Below are 11,666 nucleotides of genomic sequence, written 5' to 3' on the forward strand. Positions count from 1 at the left end.
GCAGGTAAGGGCCGCGATCCGGAGGGAAAAGTTGAGGTTCGCCAGGCAGCAGTGGGAGGAGGGCAAGCCCGAGACCGAAGTCCCCCGACTCTCGGGATCCGGTGGTGGCCGCAGCCGCTCCCGCCCGGGCGGGTCTGGAGTTTCCTGCTCGCAGCTCGGTTCCCTGCAGAAAGGAATTTTCCCGGCGCCCCGTGCAGGGCGAGCTCTCTCCACTCCCCGGAGCGGGCAGCGGGCAGCGGCCAGGCGGCCGAGGCCTGAGAGGAGGGCACGGGAACTTGGGAGACGGAACGCGGGCATCCGAAGCTGGGAAAACGAAGACGCACGTGCAGGGAGAAAGTGTTGTTGTTTTTAAGCGTCGGGTGTAAATTCGCATTCTGGTTTTACCTGCTGGGCAGGTGCTCGAAGTGGAGGTTTTCTTTTCCTCTGGTCCCTCTCTCTGCCTGAGGTTGAGCTTGCGTACACCTGTGCCCGGTGGTTTTCCCTGCACACCTGCAGGCTGGCTCCGCTGGACTCGCGCATTGAAAGCCCTGCTTCCTCCCTTCACTTAGCTTTTTGCTGTTGTTGTTTTGAAATAATTTCAGGCTTACAAACGACTTCCTCTACACTTGGCATGACCTCTTACACTTGACATGATTGATCAAAGATCTTAAATGCTTTCTCTATGCTCTACCTTGTAGCAACAAAGAGCAAGGGGTTGCCTGCAAAAATACGCAGAATATAAAAAGATGGAAAATACATTTTAATATTTAATTCACCAGCGAATGCATGTCTGTGGTGTGCAGGGCAGTGTGTGAGAGGTCGTGGGTGGTGATGGAGTTTGCCGGAATCCTTGTGAGGTGCTATTTTCTGTGCTGCCCAGCCCAGCACACCCAGCTCATCTCTTGTTGGTCCCTGTAGGCCAGTGATGGCGATCCTATGACACACGAACTCATTTTTTTCTTTGTTAAATGGCATTTAAATACATAAAATAAATATCAAAAATATAAGTCTTTGTTTTACTATGGTTGCAAATATCAAAACATTTCTATATGTGACACGGCACCAGAGTTAAGTGAGGGTTTTTCAAAAAGCTGACACGCCGAGCTCAAAAGGTTCGCCATCACTGTATAGGCATCGCTCCCTGAGCTTCCTAGCAGCAAGGGCCAAAAGTTCCGGTTAGGCTCGCACAAGTTTTTATTTTGTTTTGTTTTTAGCAATTATTTAGAAACAGTCACATCTCCCATAACCTCGGTTCCAGTTTATCTGGAAAATATTCTGAAGATCTGGCTGCGCACAGCCTGCTTTCCTGCTGGAACTGAGCCGTGGTCCCCCCTTTCCCTGGGCCTGTGACCCCAGGTTTGTTTCACCTTCCTTGGGTAGCACTCACCCCCGCCCCCTTCTGACTTAGTGGCCACCTGCTGTCTCTCCCCAGCTATTTTCAGCTTTTACTTCACGTGAAGGGGCCTGGGGACATCAGATCCCGGCTTGAAATCATCCTCCTGGAAGGAGCCAGCTTTCAGGTGGGCTGCGGCTCACCTCGCAGGACCGCTTCCTCTGCGGTCATGCCCAGTTATTGATGCCCCAGCCAAGTTCACCTCTGTGTACGGGGCTGAGGGCTTCCCCAGTTGTTATATATATTTTTTGTTTGTTTTCCAAATTAAGAGTTTTCTTGGGGAAAAAAATTTTGTCTTTTTTTTTTTGTCCCATAACTCCAGATAGCGCTCATGCCTCCACTGTTGCCGCAGATTGTAAATCCTGGGTCATTCTTGGGGAAAAGTTGCTAGAAAGAAAAAGTTTGGGTACAATCCCAGCTCTATAAATGATAAAATGAGGGCAGCGCTGGGAAACGGCCGTGTCTGTGGCTTTCCCCTCTGCTCCTCTGGGAGACATCCGGGCCCTCCGGACACCAGGTCGATAACTTCTAACAACGCAAACTTATCACGTCATATCATCTCGCCCTGTCTGGTGGGGAGACCAGATAAATCCCTGTGGCCTGGAGTAGTGAACACCTGAGTGCTCCCAGCTCTCCCGGTGACTCACAGGGACCTTAAGTAAATGACTTAACACTTTCTGAACCTCTGTTTTCTCAACGTAAAATGAAGGGTTATAGCACAAGCAGGCATGGAACTAGGGGACCCCCAGACTATCGTTCCCGTGTCTGTTTCACAGCCATCACTAATCCATGACTGTACTCTCTGCACTGAGCCAGGACTCAGCCTGCCTCAACTGTAACCCAGCCCACAGGGCTGCCACATCTAAAAGATCCCCAAGGTCAACTTCAGCTTCATCAGTTTAAAAGAATGGAGTGAGCAAAGCCGGGAGGAGAGGTGAAAGAGCCTTGAGATGGTTTCTTCTGTGATTATGCCACCTGTTCCTTGGAGGAGAAGACCATTGTCAGCTCAGGTTCCGAGACTAACGTTTCACCAGGGCTTTTCCAAGCTCCTTTATTCCTTTGCCAAGGAGCCAGGAAAGGGGCAGGTCTGTAGGTCTCATGAGTGCACGTTGCATCTGTAATCTACAGCTCGTCTCTCCTCAGTGGGAATTGTCACTGAGAACTTGGGTTCCCAGGCCTAATTGTTTAAAAATAATTCTCACTTGCTTTGTAAAGTGTTTTTTTTGTTTTTTTCCAGATGCACTTCTTGCCGTTTTGGAATCTCTAGCATTGGATGGCATTCTCTGCCTTCCAGCAAGTGGCTTAGATTTTTTTTTTTCATCTTGTCCTGGGTTTTGGGCATGGTGTGGCCAAAATGGGGAGAGAATCAGAACATCCTGTGGTTCTGGACTGGCTTCAGATCGCTCAAATGGAGCCCCATGTAACCAGACAGAAGATTGGGGTACAGATAACTGTTACTCTTTATTTCATAAAGGGGAAGGATTCCCAGAGGCAGCTAGCAGGTGTTTGTTTGTTTTTTCTTAATAATAACTCTATTGAGATATAATTCGCATACCATAAAATTCACCCTTTTAAAGTGCACAATTTATAGTTTTTAGTATAGTCACAAGACTGTGCAACCATCAGTACTAATTAATTCCAGGACATTTTCATCACCCCGAAAATAAGCCCTAGCCCTAGCCAGTTTGTCTCGGTGGACAGAGCATCGGCCTGTGGACTGAAGGGTCCTGGGTTCGATTCCAGTTAGGGCACATGCCAGGGTTGCGGGCTCCATCCTCAGTAGGGGGCTGTAAGAGGCAGCCATTTGATGGTTCTCTCTCATCATTGATGTTTCTGTCTCTCTCTCTCTCTCCCTTACTCTCTGAAATCAATAAAAATATATACTTAAAAATCATTAAAAAAAAAAAAGCCCTATACTCATTAGCAGTCTTTCCCGACCCTCCCACTACTCCATTTCCTCCAGACCTAGACATCTGCTAATTATTTTCTATCTCCATAGAGTTGCCTGTATTGGACATTTCAGATATATGGAACCACACAAGAATGTTTTTATTGCTTTCAGAGAGGGAGAGAGAGATAGAAACATCAATGATGAGAGAGAATCATTGATTGGTTGCCTCCTGCACACCCCACACTGAGGATCCAGCCCGGAACCCAGACATGTGCCCTTGACCAAAATTGAACCCAGGACCCTTCAGTCTGCAGGTTGATGCTCCATCTACTGAGCCAAACCGGCTAGGGCAGTATGTGGTCTTTTATGACTGCCTCCTTTCATTTAAAATAATGCTTTCAAGATTCATCCACGACGTAGCATGTACTTCATTCCTTTTTAAGGCCAAATGATATTCCCATTGTGTGGATATACCACATGGTATTTATTCATTCACCAGTTGATGAGTATTTGGTTTTACCTTTTGGCTATTATGAATAATGCTGCTGTGAGCATGTACATACAAGTTTTTGTGTAGGCATATGTTTTCTTTTCTGTTAGGTATACACCTAGGAGTGGAATCGCTGAGTCACACGGTAACTTTAATCATGTGTGAAAATGCCAAACCATCTTCCTAGTAGCTGCAGTATGTAAAAATCCTACCAACAGTGTATGAGTTCCAATTTGTCCACATCTTTGCCAACACTTATTATTGTCTTTGATTTTAGCCATGTTAGTGGATGTGAAGTGGCAGCTACCTTATTGTGCTTTTGTTTGTGATTCATGTCAAGTACTGGCCAACCGTCCCAACAGGGTGGGGGCTCTGTGTGTTATTGCATCTTAAAACCATACAGCTGAGTTTTTTTAATTCCTAATGTGGAGGGACTGCAAAAGGGGAGGTTGTTCAGACACCAAGAGAGGTAGTAATAGCCTGACCTTTCCTCGTACAGGATTGGAGACTGTCGTCATCGGAGAGGTTCATGAGAACATGACTCTGCACTGTGGCAACATCTCGGAGGCGAGGGGCCTAGTGACCTGGTACCGGAATGACTCGGAGCCCATCTTCCTCCTGTCCTCCAATTCCAGCCGCCCACCGGCCAAGCCGCGCTTCTCCCTGGTGAACGCCAGCTCCCTGCACATCGAGGCACTGAGCCTGCAGGATGAGGGGAACTACACCTGCTGGGAGGCCCTGAACGAGACTCGGTGGTTCCAAGTGTGGCTGCAGGTGGCCAGTAAGTGGAGTGGGAGGGCCCTGGGACCGGCTGGTGAGGTGCACGGATCAGTAGACAGGAGGAGCGCTTTGGAGTCAATGGCCTGGGTTTCATTCTGGGCTCTGCCACCTGCAAGCTGAGTGACCTCTTGCACCTCTATTTTCTCCTCTGTAAAATGGGGATAAAAAGAATTCTTGCCTCATGGAATTGCGTGATGAATAGATACCAGTCGACCTATATAAAGTGCTATAAATGTTTCCTGGCATAATAGCTAGCTATTCCTTTGAGCTTGTTGTTAATATCATTTTATTATACAACGAAGTCAGAGTACAACATAATCGAGTTAGACCACCTGAGTTCCAGTCCGATGGCTGTCATTTATCATTTTTAATAAGTAGCGTAATATCCCTGAGCTTCGGTTTTTCTTATGTGTTAGGTGGGATAATACATCGCATACCTTACCAGGTATGTGCTCTGAGGTTATGGTGCTTAGCACAGGGCTTAGCATGAGCTACTATCACTACTGTGCTTTCCAGAAATGGTGTCCGTATACATGCATGAATGTAGACCATGTTGTTGGTAAAGTACAGCCTGTGGGCCGTATCCAGTCTGCTGCCTATTTTTGCTTGGCCTGCAAACTACCCATACTATTTTACATTTTTATACAGTTGAAAAAAAAATCAAAAGAAGAATAATATTGGTGACATAGGAAAGTTATATGCAATTCAAATCTCAGGGCCCATAAATGAGGTTTTATTGGATCACAGCCACACTTGTCCATTTACATATTATCTCTCATTGCCTTTGGTGCTGCAACAGCAGCGTTGAGTGGCTGTGACACAGACAGTATGGCCTGCAAGGCCTCAAATATTTATTCTCTGTCCCTTTACAGAAGAAGCTTGCTGTGTAGTTTAGTAGAAATGCCCATATGATCACTTTGCTGCTCCCTGTTTCCTCATCTGTAAAATGTAGCATTTACTCATTCCTTCATTCAACATATATTTGTTGAGAGCCTGATGCCAGGCACTGTTGTAGGCACTGGGCCAGGGGACAAGGTCCCCACCCGCCTGGAGCTGATATTCTAGTTGGGGGCAGGTGGGCAAGGTTTAAATCTAAGTCCTGCTGGCTGTTGTCTTTGTTACCTTGGGGAAGTCACTTGAACTCGTCCAACCTTCACTTTAACACCCGTGGAACCTAAGCACAGATTCTCTGCACCTTTTCATGAGATAAACCTGCACAGAGCTAGACACACAGGATGCATTGGTCCACGTTGCTTTGATCAACTGGTTAGGCAGGTGATGGGGTTCCCGTGGGAAAAAGTGCATCTCAAGTTCGCAGCCATCAGCTACGTGCTGTGGGTCGGGGACTCTGTGTGCCCAGATCTCATTTGTCCCATCTGTTCCCTGACATGGTTGATAACCGAGTCTCTTAAGGAGAAAAGTTTGGAAACATTCTAACATGGCCTCGCATGCTCAGGAGAAAATGTTCGAGATGTGACAAGTTGTTATCTGTAAGTGACTTGGAGTGTGTGACTGCAGAAGCACAAAGCCGGCTGTGTGAGGGCGGTGGCTTCTCCCTCCTTCCCGCTTGGATCTTTGCTTACTGATCAGTGGGCGTTTGGTGAGTCTGCCTCCTAGGAATCGGGTTTCTGTACGCCTGGGCTGATGCAACCCGTCTGGAATGGGCACCACGATGTGATTCTCGTTATTCGTCTCAGGACAAAAAGTCCCTGCACTAATACTGGTTGACTTAATGGTGCCGTTGAGGAGTCTTGCTGTTAGGATTGGGACTGCCTCTCCCGAGAGTACAGAAATCCCATGGTCCAGAGCTGCTATGGCGGCTTATTTCCCTGACTTATTCATCCTCTCCTGCCTCCAAATTGGGGTGGGTGCAGGGTTAGAACAGCTGTGCATTTACCTGCAGGAAGGCTGGAGGAGTGGGCACGGTGGCACAGACCTCAACACGTTCCAGTAGACTTTGTGCTTCTCTCAAGATATCATCTCTCATGCCTTGGGGAGCCAGGTGATCCCGCTAGAGATTAGCCCGTGAAAGGCCGCAGGACGGTGGCACAGACCTCAACGCGTTCCAGTCTGTGCTTCTCTCAAGATATCATCTCTCATGCCTTGGGAAGCCGGGTGATCCCGCTAGAGATTAGCCCGTGAAAGGCCGCAGTCATGGTGCACAGAGCCAGACTCCGTGTCTGTTTTTCTCAGGCCAAGCCAGTGCAGAGGGAGCATTGGAGCCGGTCGCTCAAGAGCCCCATTGGGTTTAGTTGGGGTTTGGAGGATGGAGGTGCTTCTGTTCTCCCCAGTGATGTGGCTGTCACTCCAGACTTACAGGAGACAGAGTCTCAGGAAAGTCCCGTGCTTCCCTCACTATTTGGGCCCATCCCATTTGCACTCATTCTCTGTTGGCGGGGGTGACCCTGGGCCCACAACCGAAGGCCCCAGGGAAAGGACTGCTGGGCACGCTGAAGGCAGATCGTTGACCCCCATTGGAAGACAGATGATCCTTGCCCAGAGATTGATTCATTTGAGTCTTGCCAAGCTCAGCAGAAGCAGAGATGGGTGCTTTTAATAGGCTGAAGACCGCTGGGTTCCCACTCTTCGGATAGAATCGGCCGTCACTAGGGAGATCGGGGGCAATGGCGTGGTTGTGTTTGCGTCTATGTTCCGTCTCTAGAAGTGATAGGAAAACAGTCCCTGTAAGTTTCCCCAGGATCTTATCCTGCTGTAGAACTATAAATGTGCCCACTGGCCAGCAGAGACTGCCCAGTGGGATCTTAGATCGTTTTCAAATAAAAATGCTGGTAACAAGAGTAAATGTCTGAAGACCGCTTTTCCTGTTGGCGAGGAACCCACACGCGGAGATGGGAATCTCCCTGTGTGTGGTGCCTGAGATGCAAATTAACCATTTGAGACCCTTCACTGGCCAATCTGTAGTTATGGCGGAAGGAAAGAAGTGAGTTCTATGTCAAGAATGATAGCAGAGAAGAGGAAGGTAACAGCGGTGGTAGATTGTTCTAGAACAGGAGGCAAACTTTTCTGTAGAGATCCAGATGGTAGATATTTCGGACGTTATGGGCCAATGGGTAAAATTGAGGATATTATATACGTAAATACTTATATAAAAAGAAAGAAAACCAACTTTTACATCCTATTATTGACAAAATTCAAAATGTAGTGATAATTGAGTACTTTTTTTGGTAGTACAGGCCTATCAATGAGAAGAACAGAATTCTTTCTGGAGGAGATAACATTTCACTTAATTGGGCTTCAAAGTTAGTGTTCTCCCTCATCAAATCCATTGTGCATATCCATCTGTAAAAACCATTCTTAGCTTGTGGGCCAGATAAAAACAGATAGTGGGCCATCTTCTGCCAATGCTTGGTCTAGAATCAATCTGCAGGTGTACTACTGCCAATACCATCAGATAAACACTTATAGACTACTGACCTCAGGTCAAACACCAGGTTACGGTGTATCTCATTGGATCCTTCAAAAACCCAGTGATAGAAGTTATTCCTGTGCTTGTCATTTCATAAGGACAAGAAAGTGAGAATGAGAAGGGCGGCACTTTCCTAAGGTAGTCCATTTATAAGCTGCTGTAGGATTCACATCCAGGTCTGTCTGAGTTCGAGTTCAAGCTCATAACTACTAGACTAAGGCATCCATCCCACAAAGAGTCAAGAACTGAAACTGACTTTGACCAAGGCTTTGATAAGATGCCCAACCAACTGATCCACACTTGCCAGGGCCTTTCCTTTAACTTTTTGTTTGAACTCTTCCACTTGCTTCCTTCTCATCTACTCCCTGTACCCAACTCCATTTCTTGCTGAGAATCGTGCGGGTCAAAAGCTCCTCCCAGCCAGTTTCTGGGACTCCACATTGTCCATGTCAGGCTACAGTGGCCCATGAGTCCACAATTTGAAAGACCTGGCTGGCCAATCTAACTCACTACCTTTACTGGCCCAGGCGTGGCTACCAGGACCTTGGAGGCACTCTGTGCTTAATTGGGTGTCTGCCAACTGTGGGCACTCCCTCGGACCTGCTGGTCCACATACCTAACCAACTAGCCAGCAGCAGTGAATGGGACAGTTGAGCACCTCCCAAACCACAGTATAATCCCCCCAGACCCTCTGTGGGAGGTGACATTGTTCTAACAGATCGCTGAAACTCTTAGGAACCAGCCCCAACTTGACAAGCATATGGTCAAGGGCATTGTCCTCAGAAATCCACAATTTCTAGAGTTTATACCACGGCTTCAGATATAAATGAAATAGATGCTGTACTGTGAGGGGCTCTGGAAAAGCCTTTTCCTCCCCCCAATAATTTTCCCCACTGGCCTATTTCTGCTCAAAATTTTCCGTAGTCATAGTTTTATTCCTTTGGCCAAGTATTGCCCTTCCTGGATTCTTCTTCTGGGAGAGGTAACTCCAAAATGACTTTAGTATGAATAGGTGCTGTACTGTACTAACTCAGGTAATCGTCACCACCACCCCACGAGTGGGTTCTGGTATCACCCCCATTTCACAGAGGAGGCAGCGGAGGCTGAGAGAGGTTGAGTGGTTTGCCCTGGCCTTTGGCCTTTGGGTGTGGAGTTGTGCTGGGGGCTCTGTGAGAGCTCACAGGACTCAGCGTGTACCATGGTCATGGCAAAGGTACACAAAGCAAGATCAGCAGAGGGGAGAGGTACCTGGGTGCCTTTTATTGGGGGTAAGTCCAGGGAAGACCAGGAGCAAGCTTCCTAGAGTCCTTGCCCCGTGGAGTCACATGGACGCGCTCATTTCCTTGAGCAACAAGTGTGGCAACACGTGTGAAACGCTGTCTACCAGGAGCCATTGGAGACTCTGCACCCCGAGTTTTTATCGGGGCCGGTCCCTCTGGCCTCCTCTAGCATGTTCTCAAACTCTAGACTCTCAGAAGGAAAGCTGGGGTTCAGTATAAACCACGCTGTCTGTACCAACAGTGTAGGCACAGTGAGCCCCACTCTCACCAGTTCTGGGAATGGTGGGAACCCCCTGACATCCAAGTTCCCAGTCACCTCGCAAGCTGGCCTTTTTGGAAGCAGACTCAGGCCTGCTGGGTTAACTCTTTAGTGCACAGGTACCCTTCCCGCTCACCCATGTTCTTAAAAAGGAGCGATTTCATTCTCTTTCTTCTGTGAGGGTGGATCCCTGATAAACCAGACTGAATCACTTGGGGTTAAATGAGAGAACGCGTCCGTCCGGGCACGTAGCATAGCCTTTGTCATAGAGGAAGTGTTTGATAGCTATTGTTATTCTTATTGGCTGCTTCCTGGTCATTTATGAGGCCAGTGAGAGCTGGTAAGGGGCTCCAATGAACTTTTCAGCCTTCCCCTCCCCCCTCTGTCATTCCCAGGCGGCCCCTACCAGGTCGAAGTCAACATCTCCAGCACCGGCGTGCTCCCCAATGGCACCCTCTACACCACCCAGAAGTCCCGGGTGGACTTCAGCTGCGCCAGCAGCTCCCGGCCTCCGCCCATGATTGAGTGGTGGTTCCAGGCCCCGGATTCCAAGACCGAGCCCTTTGGGAACAACCTGACGGTCAGCAGCTTCACGCTGCTACTGATGTCGCAGAACCTCCAGGGGAACTACACCTGCTTGGCCAAGAACCTGCTCAGTGGGAGACAGCGAAGCGTGACCACCGAGCTCCTGGTCTACGGTGCGTAGGAAGCACCCCTCCCCACGCCCTCGCCCGACCCTTTGTGAGCCACACGTGGGTGCCTCTTCCTTTTGTCTACAAAGGCCTGCCCGCTGCGTGTGTCCTAACATGCTTCTGCAGCTCCCTCAGCACTCGTGTACACACCCAGGGCTGCCTGTCAGGGAGGGAGTCACCTCTTCTAGCAGGTTGCTGCTAAGTAAGGCACAGAGTCCCTGAGAGCCACAGAGGGAAGTTCATGCCTAGCTCATTGCTTTCTTTTTTCTTTTTTAAAAAAAAATATATTTTATTGATTTTTTTACAGAGAGGAAGAGAGAGAGATAGAGAGTTAGAAACATCAATCAGCTGCCCCCTGCACACCCCCTACTGGGGATGTGCCCCCAACCAAGGTACATGCCCTTGACCGGAATCAAACCTGGGACCTTTCAGTCCGCAGGCCGATGCTCTATCCATTGAGCCAAACCGGTTAGGGCTCTTTTTTCTTTTTAACTGAGATGAAAGTACATAACATAACATTAACCACTAGAAAATGTACAACTGGCATTTAGCACATGGACAGTGTTGTGCACCCATCACCTCTGTGTAGTTCCAAAACGTGTTCATCACTGCAAATGGAAATCCCGTGTCCACTAAACAGCCACCCCCATCCCCTCCCCGCAGCCCCTCTCTCTCCCGTCCCATTGATCTGCGTCCTGTGTCTATGCATTTGCCCATTCGGGGCTTTTCCTATAAATGGAATCACACAACGTGTTCCCTGTTGTGACCAGTGTCACCGAGCACCCAGTTTACGAGGTTCGCCCAGGTTGTAGCAGGAGTCAGCACTTCATTCCTTTTTATGGACCGAACACTCCTCCACTGTGTGGATGGACCACAATGTGCGGATTCGTTTATCGATCCTCATGCATTGTCTTCCCGAACCCTGGGCCCTCCAGCACTGCTAGAACCAGCAGTTCATGAGCCTTTATTTTGGGGGAGAAGAAATTACCACTAAATGCACCCATAGACAGAAACCACTGTGGAGAGGCTTGGTGTACTCACACTCCACGCCAATGAGAGGGAGCACGAGAACAGACCGTCAGTGGGCAGGATAATGACACACGGCTAATCCGTGCGTGTTCAGAGCCTTGTACGTCTCTGTTTTCTCTCTCCTAAGTGACATTTATTGCATATCAAGTCATACGTGCTTGATGTGGGAAACACAGATGAGTATAAAGAAGAAAATAATCACTTGTACTCTAGCCATCATTTTGGCATATTTCCAAAGTTATTTATGTATGTGTATTATGTAAAATATATGGTAATACGCCTACATAATATAATATGCATATATAGTACATGTAAATTATATATAGTTAAAGTTAAAAATTTTGTGCTTTTAGTAATATGTGCACATGGTGAACAGGAAGTCTGTGTTGGGGGTGGGAGTGAATAAGTCCCACCTGTACCCCCTCTAGGGACCAAAACTGTCTACT

The 11,666-nt window shown here is 48.2% G+C and overlaps 1 protein-coding gene across 1 annotated transcript in view; it reads left to right on the forward strand.

The window, feature by feature from the left end:
- The first annotated feature begins 2,455 nt into the window (after nucleotides 1-2,455).
- Nucleotides 2,456-11,666, forward strand: part of VSIG10 (V-set and immunoglobulin domain containing 10) — a 26,263-nt gene continuing 17,052 nt past the window's right edge. Inside the window, exons 1-3 of the mRNA XM_014537715.1 lie at nucleotides 2,456-2,813; nucleotides 4,253-4,534; nucleotides 9,895-10,197. Coding sequence (XP_014393201.1) covers nucleotides 2,471-2,813; nucleotides 4,253-4,534; nucleotides 9,895-10,197 — 928 coding nt within the window. The 5' untranslated portion in view covers nucleotides 2,456-2,470. The remainder of the gene's footprint in view (nucleotides 2,814-4,252; nucleotides 4,535-9,894; nucleotides 10,198-11,666) is intronic.

The sequence above is a fragment of the Myotis brandtii genome, unplaced genomic scaffold (assembly GCF_000412655.1).
Source record: "Myotis brandtii unplaced genomic scaffold, ASM41265v1 scaffold181, whole genome shotgun sequence".
Lineage (NCBI taxonomy): Eukaryota > Metazoa > Chordata > Mammalia > Chiroptera > Vespertilionidae > Myotis > Myotis brandtii.